At 56.3% G+C, this 25896-nt stretch overlaps 9 protein-coding genes across 9 annotated transcripts; 5 read left to right on the top strand and 4 right to left on the bottom strand.

Annotated features, from left to right (window-relative positions):
- Positions 1-1409: 1409 nt before the first annotated feature.
- B0I36DRAFT_9048 (uncharacterized protein) lies at positions 1410-3857 on the top strand. Its single transcript, XM_046163557.1, has 4 exons — positions 1410-2176; positions 2335-2462; positions 2587-2760; positions 2894-3857. The coding sequence occupies exons 1-4, from the start codon at positions 1624-1626 to the stop codon at positions 3530-3532; spliced, it is 1494 nt and encodes a 497-aa protein (XP_046018410.1). The 5' UTR covers positions 1410-1623; the 3' UTR covers positions 3533-3857.
- Positions 3448-5068, bottom strand: B0I36DRAFT_9040 (Formamidopyrimidine-DNA glycosylase N-terminal domain-containing protein). Its single transcript, XM_046163555.1, has 3 exons — positions 4947-5068; positions 4779-4873; positions 3448-4702 (listed from the first exon to the last, which is right to left on the bottom strand). Exons 2-3 carry the CDS (start codon positions 4795-4797, stop codon positions 3540-3542), a joined length of 1182 nt encoding a protein of 393 aa, XP_046018409.1. The 5' UTR covers positions 4798-4873; positions 4947-5068; the 3' UTR covers positions 3448-3539.
- An 839-nt stretch (positions 5069-5907) lies between these two features.
- B0I36DRAFT_9059 (ribose-phosphate pyrophosphokinase 5) lies at positions 5908-7985 on the top strand. Its single transcript, XM_046163558.1, has 4 exons — positions 5908-6413; positions 6508-6991; positions 7094-7307; positions 7361-7985. Exons 1-4 carry the CDS (start codon positions 6194-6196, stop codon positions 7739-7741), a joined length of 1299 nt encoding a protein of 432 aa, XP_046018408.1. The 5' UTR covers positions 5908-6193; the 3' UTR covers positions 7742-7985.
- A 1249-nt stretch (positions 7986-9234) lies between these two features.
- Positions 9235-10529, top strand: B0I36DRAFT_9029 (peroxisomal biogenesis factor 11-domain-containing protein). Its single transcript, XM_046163553.1, has 2 exons — positions 9235-10250; positions 10328-10529. The coding sequence occupies exons 1-2, from the start codon at positions 9409-9411 to the stop codon at positions 10488-10490; spliced, it is 1005 nt and encodes a 334-aa protein (XP_046018407.1). The 5' UTR covers positions 9235-9408; the 3' UTR covers positions 10491-10529.
- Positions 10530-11351: 822 nt separating this feature from the next.
- B0I36DRAFT_357662 (uncharacterized protein) lies at positions 11352-13459 on the bottom strand (the record flags this gene model as incomplete). The annotated part of the gene is made up of 2 exons (XM_046157841.1): positions 11352-12281; positions 12353-13459. The coding sequence occupies 2 exons, from the start codon at positions 13457-13459 to the stop codon at positions 11352-11354; spliced, it is 2037 nt and encodes a 678-aa protein (XP_046018406.1).
- Positions 13460-13881: 422 nt separating this feature from the next.
- B0I36DRAFT_310500 (uncharacterized protein) lies at positions 13882-15199 on the bottom strand. Its single transcript, XM_046152259.1, has one exon. It carries the CDS (start codon positions 15115-15117, stop codon positions 14002-14004), a length of 1116 nt encoding a protein of 371 aa, XP_046018405.1. The 5' UTR covers positions 15118-15199; the 3' UTR covers positions 13882-14001.
- Positions 15200-15434: 235 nt separating this feature from the next.
- B0I36DRAFT_310499 (HEC/Ndc80p family-domain-containing protein) lies at positions 15435-18267 on the top strand. The gene is made up of 3 exons (XM_046152258.1): positions 15435-15686; positions 15794-17736; positions 17800-18267. Exons 1-3 carry the CDS (start codon positions 15642-15644, stop codon positions 17999-18001), a joined length of 2190 nt encoding a protein of 729 aa, XP_046018404.1. The 5' UTR covers positions 15435-15641; the 3' UTR covers positions 18002-18267.
- A 538-nt stretch (positions 18268-18805) lies between these two features.
- Positions 18806-19552, top strand: B0I36DRAFT_234132 (ESCRT-II complex subunit-domain-containing protein; the record flags this gene model as incomplete). Its single annotated transcript, XM_046149278.1, has 2 exons — positions 18806-19043; positions 19143-19552. The coding sequence occupies 2 exons, from the start codon at positions 18806-18808 to the stop codon at positions 19550-19552; spliced, it is 648 nt and encodes a 215-aa protein (XP_046018403.1).
- Positions 19553-19707: 155 nt separating this feature from the next.
- B0I36DRAFT_391200 (uncharacterized protein) lies at positions 19708-22666 on the bottom strand (the record flags this gene model as incomplete). The annotated part of the gene is made up of 3 exons (XM_046161411.1): positions 19708-22008; positions 22066-22499; positions 22583-22666. 3 exons carry the CDS (start codon positions 22664-22666, stop codon positions 19863-19865), a joined length of 2664 nt encoding a protein of 887 aa, XP_046018402.1. The 3' UTR covers positions 19708-19862.
- Between the last annotated feature and the right edge of the window lie 3230 nt (positions 22667-25896).

Below are 25896 nucleotides of genomic sequence, written 5' to 3'. Positions count from 1 at the left end.
CGGGAGCATTAGGATACTTAACATATCGGCTACACCGTAACGGGCTTGTCATACAACACGGCAGACCAGATACTTGTCAAGGCTACCCAGCGGACACGTGTGATGCTCAAATGTGATGCATAATATCCAAGTCTGGGTTGTGCATTTATGAGATGAAGTGTTGGCTCGTCAACTCTGCAAATATCAGTCTCCCTTGTCAATCGTCCCGCCGAATTACGTAGGGACCGCGAGACAGTTTCTAGACTCCGCCCGAGACAACAGACGATGGTGTGCCATTTTGTCGGGGTTTGAACATGATATCTCCCAGCACGTTTCGCAGAACCGATGACTTTGCAACAGACGAGGGTGTGATGCAGGAAGGGATTACTGAGGAGCAGAGAAGGAGGGAAGCGGGGGAAAAGGATTGACGTCCTGTCGGACCCTTTTCTACTCACGCACTAGAGAGATCCCCCTCGAAGCCGAGGGCGTTCTGGTCTTTGAGTCGCTGGCGTAGGTATCCCTGCCCATGGAGAACGAGTTGTTGGCTCTGCATGCAACTTTTTCGCAGGGGCGGGTATATTGTATGCAAAATGCATGCAGAAGTTCGTGAAGAATTAAACCTTAAAAGCCATTGGTGTGCACACCGTCCTTCGGAGGGGCCAGGCAGCTTTTGTTGTCATGTGTGCTCGAATGTGGGTGTTGCTGAACCTGGACGGGTTATGATGCCTGGAACGCTTGACAACTACGTGTGGACTAACCTATTTCATTCACGGCCAAACGCTCTGTACTAGATCGTCAAGAAAAGGCCCCGAGTTTGAGGTGACTGAAACCCAGCCTAACTGGGACGAGGGGCAATGGAGAGTATGCAGTGCTTGTTTGACAGAAAATCCCTGCACTATGCTTGCCCGCTCATGAAGCAGCCGCATGGCCTTGCAGGGATGTGATGGGCATGCCGATTTCCGTGACTCTAGCACTGTCATTCTGTGGGAGACTTTGAAGACATCGCAGGGAAGCTGAAGCGATCATCATTCGATACATAGTTCAACTATGGTTGCTTTTCATGGACCTCAAATTGATATCCGGCAAAGAAGTGATGTTCTCAGCCAGCACGGTGGGGGTAAAGAAGATCCCTGAACACGCAGGATGTATTGCCGGCTGGACGTTCTCCGAGCGGCACCAAGATACGGCAAGAAAATATCCTGGTCGGGATACCAGCCCCCTAAGCGAGCCACGTTACGACAGGGGTTCTCGTTGGAGGTGTGCTGGCTGGATAACCCAACAATACCAACCGAATGGATCTGTCGACATGGGTCGGTTGGTCACGCAACCAGGTTCGGGTAGGTTTCACGATCTTCGCCGGCGGAGTGTCCCGAACAACAAAAAGGCGGCCCAGTATTGTGACCATGGTGCTCAGCAGGTATTCCTGATGTTGGCATTGTATGTATGGCCAGCCGCGCTTCGCCAGGTTGTCGAGACTCCGAGGCGGGTGCACTTACACCCATGCCCTCGGTAGCTCGGGATTTCAGCTCGCTCTGCCTAACTCATGCTGGTCAGGGTGGAGAAGATGACTGCTCGTCCCACTGGATAGGATACAGAAAGGGCAGGACAAGCAAGACCCTTGAATGAAGGCGTAGATCGCGCGCAATGTGGTATAGTGTTGTTGGAGGGTCTCTCCCAGGGCGGGGTGTGACCCGTCCAGACTCCTCGCGTATGCTTATATGTAGAAGTGTCGAAAGACCATTCTTCCCTCTCCAGATACTCCTGGCGTTGATCTCGCCTTCTGTCCTGAAAACGTTGTTCTTCATTTGGAGAAATATTCGAGTCCGAGATTTGCGAGGACATCAACAAACACACCTACCACTCGTCCATAACGAAGACATAATGGGATCAGTCAGCGTCCCCCAACACGGGCACCATGCCTTGGTCTTCGGTGCGTCTGGTATTCTGGGCTGGGCGGTGGTGGACCAGATCCTGAAGAATTATCCCGAAAAGGGCTCGTACAAGAAGGTCACGGCCCTTTCAAACAGACCTCTGACCCTTGAGGACTCCCTGTGGGCGCCACAGCCCAAAAATGGCGGCGCCGAGCTGAGTATTGTCGAGGGCGTGGACCTTACGCAGGGGACTGTGGAGGATCACACGAATATCTTGAGGAGGCTAGTGCCGGATATCGAAAGTGTCACTCACGTTTATTGGTTTGGTATGTTTGGTTTTTTCTTTTCCAATTTCCACATTCAAGCAGAACCAAGCTTGCAGTATATAGAACACAGCTCGTCACTTATTCGATTTCCCAAAATTGGTTCACACAAGCTTGACAATCGAATGTCCATGACTGACTTATAATGCGAACCAACCCAGCCTATAAATTTGACCCAGACTTCCCCACCGAGAACCAGATCAACGTTGATATGCTCAAGCGCGGTCTTGGTGCCGCCGTGGCCCTCGCACCTAGGCTTCAGTACGTCATCTTGCCCACGGGCACCAAGGTACGTTGGGGCTGTTTGGCCATTTTCACAAGACACGCGAGAAGCAGGATTTACCTGCATTTTCCCATCTCGAACGCCGTCCACGCAAATTGCCCATGTTGACATATTCTCTTGTCTCTTTCAGGGCTATGGCATATTCCTCCCCGAGATCCCTTTCGAGAGGCCGTTCAAGGAAGAAGTCTGCGACAAGCCGCAGCCCTGGCACGACATACTCTTCTACTACGGCCTCCACCGCGAGCTGGACCGAATGCAGAAGGGTAAGGCGTGGCGATTCGCAGAGGTCCGCTGTGCCGTGGTGGTAAGTACATCTCTCATTGCACGTGGGACTTGGTGTTGCAATTGAGTCTCTTGCAAAAGAACGAGGATATTTCACCAGGAAGAAAGAAAAAAGGAAATGAAGAGCAATCGACTGACAATCTCTCCACGCGAAGATCGGCTTCACGCCTCATAGCAACACATACAACATGTGGGCGCACTACATCCGATTCTGCTCCATCTACAAGTACCTCCACGACAACGGCCACCCGGCCGCCGAGTCCAAGGAGGTGCCGTTCCCCGAATTGCCCATGGCCTGCGAGGGCACGTACAACGACGGGGGCCAGGACACGTTCGCCAAGTTCAGCATCCACCTGTGCCTCAATCCGGACGTCGCGGGCAACAGCGAGCTGTACAACATCGCCAACGAGCGCGTCTGCCACAGCATGGCGTACCGCTGGCCCATCGTCGCCAGAAAGTTTGGGCTCGTCGGCGTGCCGCCTGTCGAGCCGGGCCATGCACACTACCGCCGCACGGATGTATTCTTGGCCGAGCACGCGGATGTGGCCGAGAGACTGGCCAAGCAGCATGGTGTGGACTTGCCTGGCATGGACTATGTGTTTGAAGGAGATACGATGAGCGGACTCATGTCGCTCAAGCACGGATTATGTCTTGACAAGGCTAGGTCGACCGGATTTACGGCCGAGGAGTCGTTTGAGGTTTCATTTAGCAATTGCTTGGAGCGGTATACGAAGGCCGGTCGGGTATATACGGGATTGAACCCAAAGGACAAGACGCTGAAGTCAGTGCCATAGGGAGGGACTAGACACCGCTCAAGAGACGTGTAGATCGCCTTCGGCCAAGAGCAGGCACGTCTCCCGCGGACTTCTCCTCGACAGCTTCCTTCTTCACTTTCTCCTTTTTGATTGGCTCTGAAGATCCCTTCGGAACCTTGGGAGTCTTCTTAGAGTCCTTTGCGCCCTCCTTCTCCGTCATTGCAATCCTTGCTCTTTTAGCTGGCTTCTCCGCAATGTCCTTCTTGTCCTCGAAATAGTGGCTTTCCTTCGCTTCCTCCTTGGCGACCGGAGTGCCACCGGCCGAGTCCAAGGTCGTCCTACCCTTTTTCTTCTGGACTCCGGGGACAACGCAGCTCGTCCTTCCTCCCACGGTGATGAATATCAGCTTCTCACCATTCGGCAAGGTTTTGGCGGAGTCCTTCTTGCCCTTGCCCCAGCGGTGATTGAAGAGCCAGTCCGGCGGGAACTGGTCCGAGTCTCCGAGCTTCTCCACTGCAGTATCGCAGACATATTTGACCGCATTGTAGAGTGTCGTGATGTCGGCATCGTCAAAGTCATCGCTATACTGCTCCGGATGTAGCTTGGCTTGATACATGATCTCGTCACCAACCCAGTTGCCGATGCCACTGATCATGGCCTGGTCGAGCAGGAGGGCCTTGATGGGCACATGTCTGCTCTTCATCTTGCTGCGCAGATACTCCTCGGTGAACCTGTCCTTGTCAACAACAGGATCTGGTCCATTCTCGACCAAGGGGGAGTGCTTGCGGATATCCGCACCAGGGCAGTTGACCAGGCGTATCCGGGAAAAGCGGCGAGCATCTGTGAAGGCGACCTCGACGCTGGGTGCCCCTGCGGTCTCGAGCTGGAATTTGGTGTACTTTGGAGGCCACACCTCTTCTCCGTCCTTGTGCCGCTCGGCGTAGCGCGTGTAGGCCGTCTGCTCGCCCCTAATATGGACCCAGCCGGTCATGCCCAGGTGCATAACGGGATGTGGTGGCTGGTCCATGACGAGCCAAAAGTACTTGCCCTGGCTGCCAGCGGTGACGACCTTGCGGCCCTTGAGAGCTCTCTCGAACTCGGCGCCGCTGGTGCCAACTTTTCCAAAGACGTTGGCGTCATCGGCGGCAATCACGTTGCCGATTGTCTTGCCCGTGAGGTGCTGCCGCAGGTAGTGGGTGACCCGAGCCACTGGCAGGAAACGTCAGCTGATGTCCGGCAATGACAAAGATGTCAAGATCTAATCAAATGAAGCTGGGTACTATACCTTCAGCGATCTCAGGCATTGCGGCTTGTTCGGCCCCGACGCGTTATGGTTGTGGTTCGTCGTGTAAGTGGCGTTGTGAACCCGGCTTGATTTTCCTGGTTGGGAGTTCGAGATGTTTGCAAAAAGGCCTGCCGGTCTTCAGAGCCAATGGCGGAGCACTGTTCCTACGAGGGCAAGTGTCGTTGACGACCGCTCCAAGTTGTGTTGCTCGTCTGCGTTGAAGGTTGGATGTGCGAGATTCACGTTGATTGAGAGGGCAGACGGATGACGCGCCACCGCTTCTAGCGTAGGTGCTCGGCAGGGGCCCTTGAAAAGCATGGGAAGGGAGGCTGGTTCAGCCATTGCTTATGCGGGAGCTGCCCTGGGCGAATTGCACTACTTTGTATAAGGACACGGCCACCAGGCAGGGGGATCTATCTTCAATTTTGCCATCAGAGTACACAAGCACTGGCGCGGTATGCGCCCATGTGTGTCATCTCACCTGGGCGATCACACCACGAAGACATCTCCTTGGTCCCTGACTCCACTCACCCACTCATAATATGGCAATGTGCTGCTGCTCAGCACAGTTGCGCTCGAACAGCAAAGGGTATGCCGACTCAAACTCTGCTGCCGTCCTGCCATGCCAGAGCGCCCTCGTGAGGTGAGATGGCTCGAGCTGGTCTCGCAAGTGACGTGCTGCAGGTCTCCCACGACCAGCAGCCGCATGGACCCTGCCCAGGTGTGCATGGCGGCGCGGCTGAGACAAGCAGGTGCAGCAGCCGCCTCTGCACGCCTGCAGGTGTCGAGGTACGGGATGACGATGGCAGGAGGCGGCACACTGCCGGTATGACGTGAAGACATCCACGCACATGCCGACTCCGGCTGCACCGTCGCCGACTGTACAAGCTGCGTGACTTGGACCAAGTGTTGTCCGAGTCCAGCTGCAGAGGCTGTTCTCTGCTCGCCAGCTTACCTTGAGGTACGTACTTGGCAAGGGCTTGTTTGGTTGGTCAGTCTGGTCCAGTCTGGCCAGCTGGGGCGGCGGTTGGACCCCAGGTCGCGCCTGCCCGGTTCCGACCGACTCAAGCCGACCCGCAATCGGAGCCTGGCCTCATGCTCGAGTCAAAAAATTCACCTCATCTGGCTCCGCGCTCCCCACGATCACCACTGCGCCCTCTCCCGTCTGCCACTGCCTCGCATCTCGCTGTTTCGTCTTGCCGCCCGCCTCTGGTTTCCTCACTGCGCAGACGTCCACGCCTTCGGCTGCCTTGCGTGCTGCTCGTCGCTGATAAAATACCTCTCTTTGCCAGGGCTTTAGCCCGCAGCCTCTCCCCCTCTCCGTCCCTCTCGGCTCAGCGCAAGCGCTTCAGAAGCTTCTTGCCCCGGCAGCGTGCCACACCCAACCTTCCACAGCGACCACTCAACCCGTCACAATGGTTCGCAACATTGTTGTCCTGTCGGGCAACTCACACCCGCAGCTCGCCGACAGCATATGTAATATGCTCAGTATCCCCCAAGGAAACCGCATTCTTGGCAAGTTCTCCGTCGGCGAGACGCGCTGCGAAATCAAGGATTCCGTCCGCGGCAAGGATGTCTTCATCATCCAGTCAGGCGGCGGTTCTGTCAACGACCACCTCATGGAACTCTGCATCAGTACGTGACGTCTCCATCGTCCTTGTTTGCTCTCCACCTTGCCACAAGCAAGTGTCTCATAAGGACCCTGCAGGCTGACTTTGCGCTGCAACAGTGATCTCTGCATGCAAGACAGGCTCCGCGAAGCGAGTCACCGCCGTGCTTCCGCTTTTCCCTTACTCCAGGCAACCCGATCTCCCATACAACAAGATCGGTGCCCCGCTCTCAAAGTCGCCCAACGATGCGCCCCGTGACCACTACACCTTCGAGAGCGTGCCTGCCACACCAGGCCCCGGCGTTGCCAAGAGTGCCGGCCTGAACAACGTAGACCTGGCAAAGGCTCTCAGCAGGGCTACCTCGACCAACGGCATTGCGTCGCCACGTGCAACCTCGAACCCATTCAATGCTCAGCCGGCCAACGGCGAATCGGCTCACGCTGTCAACGGCAACCAACACTCCGATAAGGGCAAATTCACGACTCACGACTACGAGAACCCCTCTGTACTGTCCGCGTTCCAGGCCAAGCCTGGCTACAAGCGTTGGGTTGCGCAAGCTGGCACGTTGGTTGCCGACTTGTTGACTTGCGCTGGTGCTGATCAGTATGTCTACCCATATACCGTTGCAAGCGCAAGACCCTGCCGTGTCACAGGCTTAGACGCCATGTTGTACTGCCTGGTCCCGTCTTCTAACTCCTGATATAGCGTGGTCGCCCTGGATCTTCACGATGCACAATACCAAGGGTTCTTTGACATTCCCATGGACAACCTGTACGGCCGGCCGCTGCTCAAGCGCTACATTCAGCAAAACATTCGCGACTATAAGGATGCCGTGATTGTGAGCCCTGACGCAGGTGGTGCCAAGCGGGCCACAGCCATTGCCGACAGCCTGGGCATGGAGTTTGCCCTGATTCACAAGGTAAGACCGTAGTGTTTCCCGATGCCGTGAACAACCTCTTAATGCCAATCTAGGAACGGCGCCCGACGAAAATCACCGACAGACAGAACGCGACGATGATGCTCGTCGGCAACGTTGCTGATCGTGTCTGTGTGCTGATTGACGATCTCGCCGATACCGCAAACACCATTACCCGCGCAGCCAAGCTTCTGCGGAAAGAGGGTGCCACGGCCGTCTTTGCCCTGTTGACCCACGGAGTCTTCAGCGGCGATGCCCTGGCGCGCATCAACGCCTCGGCCATCGACAGGATCATCGTGACCAACTCGGTTCCGCAAGAGGAGAACAAGAAGATCTGCCCGAAACTCGAGGTACTCGATGTTTCACCGATCTTTGCAGAGTCGATCAGGCGTATTCACCACGGTGAATCGATCAGCGTGCTATTCCAATACGACTGATTGGAGTTTTGTTGCTGGCACTGTCAGTGTGTTTGATGGTCAGGCGCGGACCCCGGACGAGGTTCTCCACAGAGTGCGTTGCGTCGTGGTGATATCTGAGCTACGGGTTTCAGGCTTGCGCTGTAGACACATTCTGGCGTACAGTTGGCCAAGGTAGGACAAGTTCGTTCATTCTCGGGGCCCGTGAGCTTTTGTTTCTGGATAACGAAAGTGCTTTTTTATCCTTTGCTTTCTTCATCGGCGCAACTTTGCATTTGGGGTAAGAGCGGCGGAGCGACTCTCTAGCTGAGATGCCGCCCGTTGATATAGACAGTGCTGCCACACCGGATAAGCACAAGAGAGAGGCATATGGTCCAAATCACCGTGCGAATGTCCTTGTGAGCAGAGCTGCTGCTGCAGTGCCCTTCGTGAGGTCTCGAGCCGGTTGACAGCGCTGCGTCGGACCTCTTCCGGCTGTCCTCTAAGAGCGCAAGAACAAACGACGGCCAATGCGAGGGTCCGAAAAGGTAAGATGGTTATCGTCGAGTAGTGGTGGTGGTGGAGCATGGAACCAGTTCGTGGGCCATGTGGATCATCAAAAAGCTGTAGTGGATCCACATGTACTCCAGAGTTGTGGTGTGCTCGTACATGCGCCAGTGGATGGGCCAGCCCAGTTTTGGACGACGATGCGAACCAGACTAGTGTTTGCGAGTTGCCAACGGTATGGCACTGCGGGCTGGTGCACTAATCTATCTCGAGTCATTTCAAGTGTCGGATGGCTGTCGTGCCAGGCACGTGATCTGAGGGAGGCGTCCGCGTCTGACGACATGGGCTTAGCGATCTCTAGGTTGACGTGAACGAAAGCATGTGATAGCGGCTGATGACTGCAGCCAGTACTCCGTAGTGTCGGCCTGTAATTCCACAGTAAAGTATACACCGTGCCCGAGGATCCATGCAGGAGTTAAAATACAGTTGTCCTTCTTCATGGAAGATGGCTTGCTGTGATGGATCGACCCGGCGGTGGTTCGAGCTCCGTCCCTCCTCCCGAGGGGCGCCGTGCTGCTTGAATGGCTGAAGTAGACACTCAGCCACGACCTGTGTAATCTTTATGCGCCTATGCCCGCCTCAGCTGGAAATTTTGGTCCGTTATCTTTTTTGTGCAAGTGTCACTCCGGACTGGCAGGCATGTAATGCGCATGTCAAGCCCGGCTCCTGAGTTGCTATATCCATCGAGGGCCTCTGGCTGGGGACAGGCTCCATCCAGAATTGCGCGGGATGAAAGTGCTGCCGGGCAGGAGAAGCAGCCGAGCAGGGAATTGACGGCGGACCTCGGCTGACTCGAGACGGGTGTGGGGAGCTCGCACCTGCGGACGGCAAGCACGCCCGAGTGACCGGGGCAAGCACGGCCGACCCCACAGACCCTCCGCTCGTGGCTTCCCCATACGTTGTGTCGTCCCGAGTGTACGTACTGCACACAGTAGTAATCAAGCAGGAGCCCACTCTTCCCTTCGCGCACGCGCTCCCTCTCCATCCCGCCCACCACCACCAATACATACCAGCGCTACCAAGCCGAGGTGATCTACCGCCTCCCTGACAGGCTCTTTAATCCCATCTTGCTCCATCTATCTGTCTGCTGCAAAGACGCCAGCTTTTCCTAACTTTATCTGCCCCTTGGCCTCTTCCCTCACATGCCCACACATCCGCTGTGCCACGCCGTCGACGTCTACTTCTGCACTGTCGGCCTCCCCATCCTCGTCTCCCTTGCCGTCCTCGCCCTCAACGAGCTCCGCGACGACCCTTGGCGCTCCGACGTCCCAAGCCCCAGCCCGCGCTACTCTTATACAGCCGCCCCTGCCTCTCCCCACTGCCACGCCCGTCTCTCTCCTCCATCTCCTACGCAACCGCTTCATCACCAGCATCACCCCGTTTCGCCCAAGCCAGTAGGCCCCGACAACTCCAGCCCAGACAGTCACCCTCCAGCCGACAAGATGGTCGCCGACGCCCTCGTCTACCATCCCACGATGGCCCACCTTCTCAAGTACACCTCGACCGTAACCGGCCGCGACAAGGTGCTCCGTACCCTCCAGTACTTTGCCCGCTTCTACGCCTGGTACCTCTTCCGCACCAACGGCACAAAGGACGAGATCGCCCCCTGGGAGACCATGAAGAAGCAGTTTGGCACCACCCGCAAGCTTCTCCGCGTCGGCAAGAATCTCGAGCATATCAAGGCTGCCGCTGTCGCCGCCGACTCCAAAACGCTCGACCCCGTCCTGCGCTATCTCGCCATCGGCCGTCAGCTCGGCTACGCCGGCTATCTGTCGCTCGACATGGCCACCGTTCTCCACGCCACCAGCATCCGCAAGTGGGAGGGCGCCAAGAGGGCCCAGCAAGAGGCCTATCGCTTCTGGGCCATCGGTCTGCTGTGCAGCGCCATCGCTCAGCTGTACACACAGTACAAGCTCCGCGAGCGTGAGGGCCGCATCAGCCTCAAGGACGGCGAGGGTGTCGTCGAGAAGAAGAAGATTGAGAAGTATGTCCCAGGCCGTCTCCTCCGACCGTCGCCAGTTGTCGCAATTCCGAACGTGTGCTAATCATGGAAACTTGTAGGGAGCGCTCCGTGAGCCAGCTCCAGCTGTTCACTGACTTGTGCGACATTACCGCACCCGCGTCTGCCCTCGGCTGGGCCAACTTTGACGACGGCTTCGTCGGTCTGGCTGGTACCATGAGCTCGCTCATCGGCGTCTGGAGCCAATGGCAGAAGACGGCATAAACGATGCCCATTTGCACCGACTGCAAGCGAACCACGAATCTCAAAGGCAGAGCGCTTGCGTGGTCAATGTCTCGTCTCTCAATCATACAAGATCATGGAGACTTGTGCTCGTTGATCTCGCTGTGCGCAACGCATAATTTCGTCCGCAAGCACCGAGGCCGTGGAAATGCGAAATCGCGTGAATCCCCATTTGTCGTGGGGTCGCGGAACAGGGCCAGCGAGGAATATGGAGAAAAGGAGTGTTGTATTTGATCTTTTTATTTTATACATGTCGTAGCACTGGACGTTTTTATCTTTGCGCATTGTAGGAAGAGATTTGAAGAGATGAGATATCCCGGGTCATCATATTCCTTTCCGAAGGTCCGTCGGTAATGATCTATCCTTTGTCTGTGGGGTCGCCCTTGGGATGGTCATTGTGCGAATGAAGATTGGGATTCCGCAATGCCTACGCGGGAGTTCGAACGATGCAGGTTTCACGTGTCTGACAGGGAGAGAATCTTTCCATACGGACACTATATTTATGTATGTGTGGCTGTCCCCATTTTGTATCTAGCTTGGACTACTAGTCCCCCAAACGCCAAGTAATGCACCGAACCACCGCTCCCCAGAATGAGTGAGTGAGTGAATGTCAAAGATACCCCAAAAGCGACAGGGAAAAATAGACCAAAAAGTCAAATGAATTGACGCTGCGCTGCTTATGAATAAATGAATGATGCCGTAGGAAGAAAGTGGGAACGAATTGAACAACAGCAACAATTTGTGCGGGTGTGTGAGAGCAAAAGTCGCAGTTGAATTGCAAGGATTCAGTGTCAGCAGCCAATTTCTTGGCAGGCTTTCAGAAAGCAAGGTGAATGTGACACGCTACTCGATGCTCATACGCATCAAGCTGTCGTGGGTATCCGTCATGCCTTGCAGGCCTACGCGGCCCTTGCCGGCACCGCTGACTGGCCGGGATCCCGACCCGGCTGTACCTGCGCCCGTGGCGAATGGGCCCGCTGTCGCAGTCGTGGATGAGGCGCCGCCGCCTCCGCCGCCGCTACCGCCGACGCCGTTGCTCGCAGGAGTGCTGGCACCATTCTCGCTGGGTGTGGCTGACGCTTTGTCCCCGCCAGCGGTGCTGCCTTGGCGAGAACCCCAGGATGCACCGTCGCGCTGCATTGGGCTCTGTCCCACCGGCGAGTTATGCGTGCTCATACCAGGGCTCACAGCTCGTCGCTTCATGCTCATCGGGTCGAAGTCGTCGTCTCGCCGGCGCTTGTTGTTGATCCGGCGTGTGATCTCGGCGGCCGTGGGAGGCATGCCTGCCTGCTGTTGCTGCTGCAGCAGTTGTGGATCTTGCTGAACAGATTGCGAGGGCGAGTCCATGTTGATATCCTCACTCATGCCCGACGATGATTCGCGCGGTAGGAACGGAATGTGAGGAGGCGTTGTCCGTATGCCGGCTGCACTGCTGGCATCAGATAGGGCTTCCGACGGCTTTCTGCCACGTGACATCCTGTATGGGTGGTGTCGCAGATTTCTAACCGGGCCTGGAATGCTTTCCATCTCCATCTCAGGCATATCGTCAAGGCCTCCGGAGGTGGCATTCAGGTCGGGCGAGGACTGGACAGTCGAGGGCAGGTTGGCCAGATCCAATGGTGGAGGATGACCAGCATGCATACGGGGCTCGAGATTGACATCGCTCTCCCGCACTTGGCGGATGACTTCGGCTTCCCTATGTAGCTCCGCATCGACCGGCGTGCTTTCCTCGGCAAGAGCAGCGCGAATGCGAGCGAATCCCTTGGTTTTCGGCTGCCCGTGTTTGGTTGGCAATTAGCAGAGAGTAGCACGAAGCTGGCAAGATTGGCATGATAGACACTTACGAGAAGATTGCCGCGGCGTGTGACGGCTCTCCTAATGACGCCCCTCTGACCATCTTTGCTTGGGGTCGGCATACCTTCGTCCATACCTCTATCGTCGTTATCGTTACTGGAGATGTGCAGCTGGTTTGCGGCCCAGCTGATGCTTTCTCTGCGAGAATGGCTAATGGGCATATCCCTCGTCTCCTTGGCGAGATTGCTCGGGGGTGATCGTGACAGGGCTGCAGGCGAAGCCGAATTGAATCCTAGCCCAAGCAAACCCCTGAGTTTCTTCTTAGGTTGCCTTCGGGGCCTGGTACGGAAGCTGGACAAGCTGGTAATGGCTGGAGAGGTCTCTGGCGCCCACGGGATAACATGGTTAGGTTGGGTTGGCGTCTGCACTCCAATATGCGAGCTATTCCTAGGAAGCTGCTGTGGCGTGCTCATGATCGCGTCTTCCATCTCATCGTCCATGAAGTCCCCTTCGTCAGAACTGGAGGAGCTCCCCGAGGCGAACATGCTCGTACTGCCTACAGAGCTCGAGATGTTCATTCTCTCTTGCGTGCCCATCATGGACCACAGTGAATTCGAGGATTGCTCGCCGCCATCGTAGCTGCCGCGGCCCGGTATATTCATGGCACGCCCGCTGATGGTGGGAGATGTGTCTGGCGACGTCTGTTCGGCGAGGGTGGAGTGGTGTAGGCTGGTCGCTGCCCGTGAAAAGTCGAGACCTCTTGAGCGTCGTGGCAGGATGTTTGTGGGCGACGCGTAGATCTGGGAGTGGTCGAGCTTGGGGGACAGCGGCGTCGGCGTCAGTGTCGGCTTCGCGTAGGGGCTGATCCCAGCCATGGCGGCAGATTGGCCATCCTGCGACGGCATGTGGAGGGCGAGGTTGAGGCCGCTGGCGATGGGAAAGCCCTGGCGGCGAGGCGTGACGGGGGCGGCCATGTCCCGGGGCTTGCTGGCGAGGGAAGTGTCGTCCTTTGAGGTTCGGCGATGGGCCTCGACGATGAAGGGCGAGGGCGAGAGCTGGGGGCCGGCGCCGTCCGACAGGCTGCGCGTCTTGGACGGTTGGGCAAGAGAGTCGCCGGCAGCGGTGTCGTCGGCGTGGAAAGTATCATGGGGGTGCATGTCGGGTCCGGGGCCCCTTTGCTCTCTCAGACCCTCCATGCCAGCCGCCTTATCATTACTTGCAGCCGGGGCGTCGACAGTGGGTGAGCTTTGGAGGGGTCCGTCTGGCAGGACACTGCTTGTCCGACAGAGGCTCGGCTCGTGCTGGCAGGCCCTGCGTTGTTACTTGCTGCCTGGCCGCGACTGGGAACTGTTTGCGCATCCGTGCAGGACGTGGATATGGCTCGAGAGCAGTCGCGTTGACGATGGATGCTAGTTACTGCTGCGTAGGGTCCTGGCGGCTACAAGCAGCAGCCACCAATGCGAGCTACCGGTGTAAGTGGAGAGCGGCCCGCTTGAGGACTCGGAGCTTGGAGCTCTCCCGTCCCTGCCGTCCCTGCCAGTAGCCCCACCACGTTCCAACCTTGGGCCTCAGACACGCCAAAGCTCGTGCAGGTCTGCACTCGTCACGAATCACGCAGTCCAGCCATTCATAAATTACTAGTCAACTGCAGAAACTTGGTCACGGACGACTTGCATGCTTGGTTGCAGCAGCTAACTGATTACTGTGTGTCTGGAGGAGGCACCTCCCAGCTGCGAACAGACCGGCTCCTCGTCTTCCGCTTCCCCAGGTGCTCACTCCCACCGACAAAGTCAATGGTCCACTCCCAAACCCTCCTTGCCTTGGCCAGTTGTGGGTGTGTGCTTCTTCTGGATGCCATCTCTCTTGGAGTGTACAGTCCACAAAGATCTGCACCGTCAACTTTGCGGCGGTGGAGTAGGTGGACTCTGGTCATGTTGGTGTGCAGGCTGTGGCCGTGCACCTTGTTGGAAAAGGTGCCCAGGGCAACGTTGCGCAGCAGGATCACGTCTTGTCGGCGAAGACCTCGCAAGGTTGTCTCGACCGAGTCCCTGTGGTCGCCTCCTCCGCCGCGCTTGTCATTCGACAGCCAGAACGTGACGCTGAAGCCAGACTTTGTCTCGTCGCCAAGCAACATCTCGACCAGAGACTTGGTCGAACCCCATCGAGTCCGGACTGTTCGTGGTTCTGCTATAGAGATGATGCCCACAATCAGGTTCACGGTCATGGTCTGTGGACGGATGGAGTCTAAGTAGGTGGCTTTGGGCAGGTCTTCCAGGTCGCTGAGATGACCCACGCCGCTCACGGCTGCAGATGGATGGGACGCTCCGGGAAGATGGTCTGAATCTTCCGTGCCCATGTCCTGGGATGCTGACAATGATGAGCCCGTCGCCTCAAAACTCTGTGTATGCAGCTGTGAGCCTCGTGAATCATCGTGTAGTACCAATGAGTTCTCGTAGAGCTGCTCTATGAATTCGCTCTGGCTCTGCTGCAAGTCTGATGTGTCGTAGGCCGAGTCTGCCAGCGAAACTGTCATGGTTGAGATGAAGTTTGCATCTGGCCGGTAAGTGTGGTGGAGGTTGTGATTCTGGGAGAATCCTGTGGGCAAGCGCGCCTGGCGGAGCGGAATCGACCGCCAGACCGCTTCATTATCTCGGGCGTCATCGGCAGCGCCCTGAGAGAATTCATGACAACCAAGTGGAAAGAATGAAGCAAGCCGGGTGAACGGTGGCTCAAAGTCTGTGAGCAGACTGTCGCGGTCCCACTTGAGGTCCTTGGCCTCTGGGGCACCGGTGATGATCACGAGACCGCTTGGCATAAGCTCATCTGGACAGACTTGAAAAGTAGCAAACTGGTGTGAGGGCGTCAAAGACGGTGTGCGGTGTCGTGAGCTGCCTATGAAGTGGTTTGCACGAAGTGCTGCTGGGCTTAGGCATTCACAGTCGACAAACCAAGGGCCCTGGCCTCCCCTGTCGGGTGCCTGCCATGCCAGCGTGGTGGGGCTGGCGCTTGTTGACACATGAAAGGCTCTGGCCAATCAACTGGGGCGTCGCATTTGTTTACATGCGCCTCCGTTGCTCTCGGGCACGAACCCCTGGGCGCTCCTCACAGCGGTTTGATTGATGCAAACTACCTTAGTAGCCAAACCGCCACCATCGCTATCGTCAACCGTCCCGCAGTCCAACTTCTCTGCACATCCAAATTCGCATTCCCGTGCACTCACCCATCCATGCGCGCCTGCCAATCGTGCCACAGCAACCACTGAGCATCCGTCATCACGAAGAGGAGTCCGCAGGCAGCCCCTCAACCCGTTTGCGCGCGTGCACACAGCCAATAACGAGCATGTCGCAGGAGGCCGGTCTGTGGAGTGTGCGACGACCGCGAGAGGTGAGCTCGACCCGACACTGCCTTCCACCGCCACGCGCGCAGGCATACCCAAAGAGAACGGGCAGGAACGCGCATACTGACCACCATTCTTCGTGTTGATTGAGCAGACCTTGGGTGGTCTCAACCCAAACTCGGCCATCCCTCAGCCGCCATCCGCCATGAAGCGCTCCAGCACCGCGGCTGGCCTCAGCCAGAATCATGGCCGGTCCATGTCAGGGTCTAGGCACTCCCTCGCCATGAGCCGGCCAAGCCAACCGGTCTTTTCCCGCGCCTCTGTCGGTCCGAACATGGCTGACGTCGGCATGTCTGCGATGAAGCGGCTCTCGACTCAGAATGCGCCCGGGTCCGCGTTCAAGTCTTACGCGTCGGGCGGCATACCAGGGCGCAGTTCCGAGGGTGATCGCCGAAGCAGTGTCTACCGTGCTCGCCCGTCCAGCGCTGGGCCCATGAGCCACCAGAGCTTTTTCCAACAAGGACCCCAGGCCGCCGGTGTTCCTCGAGATCCTCGGCCACTGAAGGACCGGTCGTGGCAAGCACGCATCGGTCAGGAATTGCTCGACTTCCTTGCGCAACACAATTTCGAGATGGAGATGAAGCACACCTTGTCCGCGAACATCATCAAGTCGCCAACGCAAAAAGACTTCAACTACATGTTCCAATGGCTATACCACCGGATCGATCCGAGCTATCGCTTTCTCAAGAACATCGACCAGGAAGTCCCACCAATCCTGAAGCAACTTCGATACCCATACGAAAGGAGCATCACCAAATCACAAATTGCGGCTGTTGGTGGGCAAAACTGGAGCACGTTTCTCGGCCTGTTGCACTGGATGATGCAGTTGGCGCAAATGCTCGAGGGATTCGCCTTGCACCAGTACGACGAGGCTTGCGTGGAGAGCGGCGTTGACGTCAGTGGCGACCACATCATCTTCGATTTTCTTAGTGCTGGCTATCGTGACTGGCTCGCTATGGACGAGGACGCAGGCGACGATGACGCCGAGCAGGTACTTGCCCCACATGTCGCATCTATGGCGAAGGCCTTCGAACGGTCAAATGCCAAGTATAACGACGAACTGGAGGCTTTAGAAGCCGAGAACGCCCGGCTTCTAAAAGAAATCGAGGATCTCGAAAAGTCTACGCCGGATCCTCGCATCCTTGACAACCATTTCAAGATCATGGAGGAAGATAAGGTCAAATTTGAGGAGTATAACGCCTTAGCTTTGGCCAGGTCCGAAAAGTACGAGAGCCGGATCCAGATGCTCCAAGAGGAAATCGACAAGACAGATGAGGAATTGAAAGAAGCCGAGGAGGAGCGTCGGGGGCTACAAAAGGAGGTCGACGACCAGGGTATCAGCATGCAGGATATCGACCGTATGACATCCGAACGCGAAAGGCTACAGAAAGGCATCGAGTCTGCTACGCAAAGACTGGAAGAGGTCAAGAAACGAGTCGCCGAGAAGGAATTAGAAGCAAGCCGCAAGCTCGAAGAGCTTGAACGACTTGTGGACAAGTACAACACCGTCGCATACCAAATCGGGCTAATTCCAGCATCCGCGGTTAATGCGAAAGGCTTCGCCTACGAGCTGGCAGTTACGGTGAACGAGTCCAACTTCTCCGGTTCCATAGTCAAGGGATCGTACTCGAACGTGGGGGAAAGCGAGCGATTGCTTGTGGACCCAGTGACCGGATACCAGCCAGCTCACGTCCTCAATCTGGACCTGAGAGGAAAGATTAAGAGCAACTTCCTCGCCCTTCGCAAGGAGATTTCGGACCGGCGTTCTGAAGCCATGGACATCATGATGAAGGACCACGATCTCCTCGACGGCATTAAGGAGACGATCGAGGACAAGAGGAATGAGGTCGAGGCGCTCGAGCACAAAGTCAGAGCTGCCGAGGACGAGTACGAGAAGACCAAGGAGGTCACGACCACACAGAAGCTGGCCTCGGATACCCAGATCGAGAAGACGGAAAAGGAACTCGCCAAGATGCGAGCACAGTTGACAGAGTCTGTCCAGCTGATGGAACAAAGAGAGATGAACACCAACATCGAGTGAGTTTTTGCCATGATTCCACAGCCACGCCGAGGACGTGCCACTAACCCTATGCCCTTCAGATACGAACAGCTTACGCTGCGGGCCAACAGCTTGCGCGAAGAGCTGCACACCGAGATTGAGAAGATGCTCAACGACATCATCAAGTTCAAGGTGCATATCCAGAAGAATCTCGAGGACTATGAAGGGTTCGTTGCCGACGAGTTGGAGAGGGAGCTCGGCAGCGACGAGATGCCCGAGGACACCCGAGGTCTCGATGTGTAGATGTCTGCCTGTCTGCACGACTGGCACCGCTTTCATTGTCTGGAACCAGAGCGCGATTGCCCTTGGACCTTCGGCGCACATTATTGCTTCTACATGGTTACATCTTTGTTACGACGTCATGAACCGGTCTGCGAGGAGTTTTGAGGAGATGGGAAGGACCTGGATACCCCTTGATACGGTTTTGGAGAACATGATTTAAGATTAGCTCGGAACAATGGATATTCATGGCCGAGTCGAATGATTACTATCTACTGGTCTGTCTGTCTGTCTGTCTGTCCTACAATATGTGTGATTTGATCACCAATGAAGACAAATGAGGTGCAGTCTGTGGAAGGGTGGCTGTGTAAAGGCCAGCCTTGGGGGGGGGGGGGGGCAAGATGACAGTGGTTCCCCAGTCGCGAATGAGCCTCCGCTGCGGAGTACCAGCTGTTGTGTGCCTGGAATTTACCCCTCCACGGCGGTGGTGCGAAGTGGCACATGCCAAAAGCTCCAGTTCCTGGACCTGCCTCACCTGCCTCACCAACCAGGACCCTAGAAAGACACACTTGTGAGACCTCAAAGAAACTGATACTCACACCTTACGGGCTCATCTTGCCAAGACTTTCACTTGATTTTGACGCCACTTGAAGTGCTCGCCATTTCGTCATAAAAAACACACAAAACACACAAAACACACAAAACACACATACAGCTGATGCAACCCTCCGCCCCTCCAAGAGTTGACTGAGGAACACACTTATATACACATTACACAGACAGCAAATGTCGTCATCGTCAACACCATTAACAGCTCCCGCAACTGCCATGGCAACAACAGCGACAAGCACTTTGGGGGTTAACACCGTGGAGGGGAGCAGCAGCAGCAGCAGCACGTTCAACTTCCCGCGCGAGTACAACTTCCCGCCCTTCTTCACGCGGCAGACCAACCTGGCGACCCTGCACTCCCAGCGCGAGACCTGGTCCTCGTTTGTCCTCGACTACTGCCGGCACCACCGCATATTCCGGCTCTCGCTGAGCAACGCCATCGGCGGCAGCGGGAGCGGTGGAGGTGGTGGAGGAGGTGACGCGGCAGCAGCGGCAGCAGCAGCAGCAGCAGTGGCCGCAAATCATGCTCCCAGCAGCAGTGGCCCGGACGTCCAAGAGCTCTTCCACAACAAGAGGCTCGATCGGCGCCTGTCTCTCGCCGACGCCCGGGACGTCCTCGAGCATATGCGCAAGGAGGGCCGTGCGGAACCCGCATCCTCCTCCTCCTCCTCGTCATCTTCGACTAACGCGTCTGCCACCGGCGGTGGTGACGCCGGCGACGTGTGGTGGATATACTGGCGCACGCCAGAGGAGTGGGCGGCCATGATTGAGAGCTACGTCGACGAGACGGCGCAGCGCGGGACAGTGCTCACGCTGTACGAGCTCGTCGAGGGCGAAGGCACCCGGGGCAGGGATTTTTACGGCCTGCACCCGGAACTGCTTCAGAAGGCGCTGCAGACGCTCGTCAAGCGCGGCAAGGCCCAGATCTTCGGCCACGAGGACTCCCAAGGTGTAAAGTTCTTCTGAGGGGCTTCGACCCGGGAGCCTGTTTTGTTGTCGCCTGGAAAAGTGTGCGCCATTTCTACTTCGCACGATCTCAATCTTGCCACGAGATGCCATCGCAGAGAGCACAAGGAGGTATGGCTGTGCTGGACACACACACACAAGTCCATGAGGGGTTAATTATTGTCCTTATTGATTACATCGGCATGCTACCTCATGTATCGACATCTCCAGGGCGCCTGTCCACCACCTGCTCCGGGATATTCTGGCAATTGCCAACGGAAACAGGTTTCTAATCATATACGCCGGCCCATTGTTTGTCCTGCCCTCATCATTACCATCCCTTGTCGTTAAAGAAGTTGGTCACGAGGTATTTCTCATCCCAAAAGAGTTCCTGCCTCATGGCCACATCCAGCAGCCAGTCCGACGCTACTACGCGCGGCTCCATGTTGCCCTTCCTCGCCATCTCTTCGAACCGCTTCCAAAGCTTCGTCTCCGCAGCTTGCGCAGTACTCAGGAGATATACGGGCTCTGGACCGTCCACGTCATCCTCAGGATTGGTAGGTCGGATAGTCGTACCACTGCGGGCAGCATAGGTCATGAAGATGGCGCCGTTTGCCTCTGCGATGGCCTTGTAGCTATCGGTGCCGTTCTTGATATTGGCAGTGCAGTATATCGGAATGCCTGCGAGCAGCTTGCCGGCATTCTTCCTGGCTCGTTCCGTCGAGGTCGTCAACTTGAGCTCAAACTTTTTCTCGCTCTCCACGTCCTTGAGGAGATAGTCTGCAGGGTCTACTGCTTTCTTGGAATCGAGACAATCCTCGATCCATTCAGAGGATACGACTGTAGCCCCTTTTGATAGATTGCGAAGAAACTTGACTGTTCGTACAATCTGTGGTGCTACTAGGTAGTCCACCGCTTGGCCGTCGGGTACGACAGCAATCCCCATGTCGCGAAGTTTTTTCTGCACAAAGTCATTAGTCAAATCACGTTCAAGCTCAACAGAGGACAATTGCATGCTGCCTACCCTATCGGCGTCCTCTTTGTGCTTGTCGTTGACCCATCGCTTGAATCCTGTGAGAACGACCCGCAATTCTACCTGAGGCAGTGTTGGTCTCGCCTTCTTGGCTGGCCGCTTCTCGGATGTGAGTTCGTCGTCTGGCTCTGCGGCTCTGCTTGGACTAGAAGCATTACGTTTGAGGTTACTCTCCTTCTCGACTTGATCCAAGGCCCGCTTGCCTCCCCAGTGCCCATTGCCATCCTTTGCTGAACGCTTCTTTTCCTTTTCGTACAGAGCGATGTCTGGCGCGATTTCCGATAGCCTACTAATGGCTTTATCCTTGGCACTTCGGACAGATGAAGACACAGTCGATGGGGTTTCGTTCTCCTTGCCGCTACGCACATGCCGTGTCCGTGATGGTGTGGAGATTTGTTGCGCGGAAGTCCGACGCTTTGCGGGAACGCCAAAGACTTCGGTGGACTTGACTGCGAAGTCCTCGTCGGTGTCTTTCATGACGTCAAAGTCCTTGTGGGCTTGCCGACCAATAGAAACACCCTCAGCTGGGCCGTCCGCGTAAGAATTGTCTTCCGCCAGCTCCACGATTCTGCGCTTCCTGATTGAGATTGGAGCCGAATTCGACGGACCGCCTGGGTAGAACAATGCTGCGACTCGTGCCTCGTTCAAGGGGGTTTGGCCGATTACTTCGCCTAGATTTGTCCGCGCAGGAAAGCAGGTATATCTGTCGTTGGTGACTGATTGCATCTCGCATCTGGCGTAGCTCTCTTCAATCCACAAGTGGTTGATCATGTTGATGTTCCAGTCCCGTGCAGCGTCGCATTTCTCGCTATTGTCCCGAGCCGTTACCAGATGAGTGTTGTCTGCCTTCATCGTCTTGGTGAAAATGGCACCCGCGGCCGTGATTAGATTCTCGAGGTATATGCGTGCTTCGCCTCCATAGTTGGACACCGTGATCCGCTTGTCCTTGAATCCTGGTATGCCGTCGCGAGGGACTGGATAATGCAACAGCCGAAGCAGCGGCGAAGTCCATTCGTTCATTGTGATGATATAGTAAAGCCATGACAGGCTTCCCACTGTCTTTCCCAGGTGCGATGCGCGGACATAATCAGGCCCATCCCGGTACTGGCAAACGAACCAGTCGCATGTTTCGATGTCGTCGGTGAGCTCACCACCACCTTCTTGTATGAGATCGTGAACGATTGATCTGAGGCGGTCCCTAATCGCGAGGTCTGAGGAAAGCATGACTTTAATGTCTTTGAAAACCGTAAGCACAGGGCGTGCTCCAGTTATCGAGTCGGCTGACGCTGGAAGGTAATCCGGGCGGGCTGATGTGGCACCTTGAAGATGCTGACTGGAAGGGACCTGGACATCTTTGTCGGGATGTGCTTGCAAAATCTCTGGGTCTGGGAGAAGATAAGGCGCCTCGTCAATCTTCTTTCCTAATCTGAAGCAGTCGTCGAACCTGCAACCCGGTGTCAGCGGTACCAAATCGGGGGAAACGGAAGAAGCCTTTGCCTACCAATGAGGGAGGACAATCTTGCACTTGAGCCCTTTAGACAACGCGAGCTGACACTTCTCATGGTCGAGGCTGAGAGCACAAATGTGGGTGGTCAGCTTGTTGACCGCGACCGAGTCCATGCCACCCATTGCGGTGACTGCGCCTATTATTGTTTCCTTGTCGGTCTCGGGGATGTCGGCTGCTGTCACGACAACGTCGGAAAAGATCATGCGCGGATCCGGAGTGTAAGGACGAAGTTGGGCCTGCTTGCCCTTCGCCAGTGATGCAGAGATCCATTTTGTGCGAACTACGGGGATGAGCAGCGCTTTGGTCTCTGTGTACTCCGGAAAGTCTATCGTGTTGGAGATGATGTGAGTGATCTGTGCGAGTGGCAGTGTGCCGTCACGCTTCCGGTCGAGAACTTCGCCGCCAGACTTCACGATCAGCTGAGACAGCTATGGCAATATTGCTACGTCAGCTGAAATTGCCCGTGCTGGAACTTGTAAATGATGGAGACCTTCGCGATTAGCATGCATACCTCAGACACTGCCGTCTCCGTGAGCTCCTTGCCAGGGACGAACGTGAAGGTACAGCCGCCAAAGACGGTGCTGGAATCCCCCATTTTGAGGGGCTGTCGAGGGAGATGGCCGTTGGAGGAGGGTCAGGGGTAATGTGAAAAGGGCAACCACAGTGCCTTTTGTCAAAACATCTGGAGGCGTATTGCTTGCCAGCCAGATGAAAATGGTGTTGGGCCGAGTCGAGCGTGGCCCCTAGGGTTTTGCAGGCTGTGAATGCTGGTAAATCGTGCCGAGAGACGCCTGCAGTGTCGTGAGCAGTGGTGACAAGCGTGCTTTGGTCGTAAGCAAAGCGTCTAGTTGGGAAGTCGCGAAGGAGGATTGTTGTCGTCTAGGTCGAGCCTGCAGCGATCGGTCGTGGGCATGGCCAGAGCAACCTTGGAACGCCGTGAAGTCTATGTACTTCACTTTGCTGCACTGCTTGCTGGGCCATTGTGTGGGACGTGCCTGCAGGCACGCGTCAAACTGCCACTCAACGCGTCTCCACTCAGCTATGCGCTCTCATTGGTGGCCCCCTCCCGGTTGTGGTTGATCCAGCAATGCACGTCATTCAAACACCGTTTGGTATTCCCTCTTCCCCGGCTCACCGTCTCCCCCATGATGCCGACTAGCACAGCATTCGAACCGGTTTTGGGAGTCAGCAGCTCACGCAGCTGCCAGTGTGAACGTATATGTGTTCAGGGTGTGAAGACGTGAACGACCAGCGATGGCGTCACGCACCTGGCCAGGCCTGGCTTCTGCAGCACATGGAGCTTGCAGGGGTCCACGGGTGTCCCCTACTTTTGCATCGTGTGCTAGCTATTCACAGGAGCCGTTATGGCGGTCTTGAGAACGTGAACGATAGATGCTGCCCTCTTTGCTTTTATCCTCCATCCTAGGAACAACATGAGTTACCAGGTGAAAGGTACCTTCCAGAGGGTGCCAATATGCCAGCGGAGTCATCGCAACACTTCTCGTGCGCGGACGAAGCCGGCAGCTCTCGCTTGTCTCACGGCTCCCAGGCCATTTTCTGTGCGTGAAGCGGCGTGTGGACCTTGTGCGAATGCCAGCGGACATACAGGTTGCTCGGCCACTGATCCCTCGTTCGATGCCTAATGACAGCGTAAACCCCGTGCCTGGCACATCTCATCTATTTGACTTGTCTGATAGTCTCAGTCTCGTGATCTAGCACTGGCCTGGTTCGGGGTCTGCCCCGTGTTGACACTATCAATAGACCCACTTGGTTCCGGTGTACGGTCCCGTGTCGGCCGGACCGCCGGTGCAGACGACCAGAATCACAACGAGCTCTCTGAAAGACCGCGTCTGGATCTGGTGTGTCCACGGTCCGCAGCGAGTGTCAGATGAGGGGAACCGGTCACGTGCTATTTGGCCTGCTCATATGCCAGGGCTTTGCAATATACAACACAAAGTGGCATATTCTAGTGCACCTGAGGTAAGAATGTCATATCGTCTGAGCTTGGAGTCGCGGCCCATGTCCTGCTCGTGGGTATGGTGCAACTCGCTTCGCTGGAACCGGGTTCAAGCGTGAATCGACTTGGTGGCCAATGCACACAGCTGCCCCTTAGAACACAATCTCTGTCTAGGCGATGTCTTGTCTCTAAGACCAAGGCGGTCCACAGCCAACAGGGTCAAGTGCCAAATGACCATCTACATTCTTGTCCTGAGAGCCGATGCAAGCACGCGCTCAAAGCCAGAGAGTGGCAGGCTCAGTTAACAGGGCTCAATGTATCCGAGTGTGCTGTTTCGAGGTACCTACCTCCCTTGAGGCACCTCACATCAAGGCGACGAGGTGAAAACGGTTGAGTGGTCCCTCCAGCCCCAGTGATCGGCAACTAGAGCAAGGAGCCTGCACTCATCTTTACAGAACCCTTGGCCGCGATATGCTTGAATAGATAGGTCCACTTTATCCCCAGCCAGATCGAGCCATTCAGGGCTGCTGCACAAAGCAGGGAAAACGCCAGAGTTGTGCATCACGTGCAAAGTTACCTTGAGGTAAGTAAGTGAGAGTGTGAATCCTGATGAAGTCGGGCTTCTTTCCGCCTCCCACTGGAGATGCAAATAGCAGGCTTTGTTCGTTTCGCGGACGCTGAGCATCAATCTCCTCTCCACAGTCTCATGTCGCCAAGTGCTCTAAGAGCGTGGTGCAAAGTCGTCTGGGATGAAAGCACCTTGATCAGCAGAGAACGCGAAGCGCTGACGTCCCCAATCACATCATTGTGCCAAGATTGCGACCCCGAAATAGACCACTTCTATTCTCCCCGAGACTGGGGCAAAGATCTTCTGAGGCGGGCGAGCTCTCATTTCCCGAGTCCGAGATCTCCCTTTGAGCGCTGAGGAGGATGGATCGTGTCGGTTGCACACGCATAAGCTGGGTATGCATCGCGATTTGCAGACTCTGGACCTCTTGACCCCTGAACCTCTTACCCTCTGAACCTCTGAACCTCTCGTGCATGAGACCGGCCGGACCATGTAGTTGGCGTTGCCTGTATTTGAACCGAGACCGTGGAAATGCGACTGCTGCACGTGGTAGGCCTCAGGGACTTTGGGGGCATGACGCCGGTACCAAACGAGTAGAAACAATTGGCAGAGGGGTTCGGGGCGCCAGGCAGCGCCAACGATTCCCTGCCGCCTCTCCCCACTCCCAGGAGTCACTTGGTGGCCGCCGCCTGACGCTCGTCCATCGCCGCCACTCCACTGGGCCAAGCATTTGATTGCAGCCTGAGGAGGCCCTACTGGATACGCGTAGGGATAAAGGAGGAGTAATGCTCAAGTGATGCATGCTCTTGTTGTGACATGGCAGACGGCAGCACATCATGCTTTTCCTGCCCGAATAAGTGTCTTGTGTCGGCCTTGACCGCAGCAACACCACTGGCATACTGGAACCAGCACCGACAACCAGCACCACCCTGCTCACCTCCCCACCACTTCCACCAACGCTCCAACCGCTTCTCACCCTCAGTGCAGTCCCCACGATCTCCTGCCCACGCGACGTCCCCGGCGCCGACCGCCTCTTGCGATCTCGAGTTGCCCCCCGTCCCCTCTTCCGCCGTGCCGATTCTGCTCGTCTAACTCACCGTCGAGACTCCGCTTCTGGCCATCCTGATCGCCCACAACTTGGCCGACGCCAGCGCTGCAGGTCCTCCCCTGGGTCTCACCCTCAAGATAGGACAGACAGCCACTGCACTCTCGACCGACAACATCTCGCCTCGCCGACAAGCCCCCGCTTGAGGCTTCGGTGCCACGGGCTCGCTGTAATTCTGCCACGGCAAACCCAAAG

This window comes from Microdochium trichocladiopsis, assembly GCF_020744255.1.
Source record: "Microdochium trichocladiopsis strain MPI-CAGE-CH-0230 chromosome Unknown B0I36scaffold_1, whole genome shotgun sequence".
Classification (NCBI taxonomy): domain Eukaryota; kingdom Fungi; phylum Ascomycota; class Sordariomycetes; order Xylariales; family Microdochiaceae; genus Microdochium; species Microdochium trichocladiopsis.
The sequence above is the reverse complement of the archived record's forward strand: the minus strand, read 5'-3'. Positions and strand labels throughout refer to the sequence as shown.

Coding starts and splice junctions, on each gene's coding strand:
- B0I36DRAFT_9048 (XM_046163557.1), top strand. CDS start 1,624: ATGTGGTATAGTGTTGTTGGAGGGTCTCTCCCAGGGCGGGGTGTGACC. Junction 2,177..2,334: donor CACTCACGTTTATTGGTTTG/GTATGTTTGGTT, acceptor GAACCAACCCAG/CCTATAAATTTGACCCAGAC. Junction 2,463..2,586: donor TCTTGCCCACGGGCACCAAG/GTACGTTGGGGC, acceptor TGTCTCTTTCAG/GGCTATGGCATATTCCTCCC.
- B0I36DRAFT_9059 (XM_046163558.1), top strand. CDS start 6,194: ATGGTTCGCAACATTGTTGTCCTGTCGGGCAACTCACACCCGCAGCTC. Junction 6,414..6,507: donor CCTCATGGAACTCTGCATCA/GTACGTGACGTC, acceptor GCGCTGCAACAG/TGATCTCTGCATGCAAGACA. Junction 6,992..7,093: donor ACTTGCGCTGGTGCTGATCA/GTATGTCTACCC, acceptor CTCCTGATATAG/CGTGGTCGCCCTGGATCTTC.
- B0I36DRAFT_9029 (XM_046163553.1), top strand. CDS start 9,409: ATGCCCACACATCCGCTGTGCCACGCCGTCGACGTCTACTTCTGCACT. Junction 10,251..10,327: donor GAGAAGAAGAAGATTGAGAA/GTATGTCCCAGG, acceptor GGAAACTTGTAG/GGAGCGCTCCGTGAGCCAGC.
- B0I36DRAFT_310500 (XM_046152259.1), bottom strand. CDS start 15,117: ATGCCAAGCGGTCTCGTGATCATCACCGGTGCCCCAGAGGCCAAGGAC.
- B0I36DRAFT_310499 (XM_046152258.1), top strand. CDS start 15,642: ATGTCGCAGGAGGCCGGTCTGTGGAGTGTGCGACGACCGCGAGAG. Junction 15,687..15,793: donor GTGTGCGACGACCGCGAGAG/GTGAGCTCGACC, acceptor TTGATTGAGCAG/ACCTTGGGTGGTCTCAACCC. Junction 17,737..17,799: donor GAGATGAACACCAACATCGA/GTGAGTTTTTGC, acceptor TATGCCCTTCAG/ATACGAACAGCTTACGCTGC.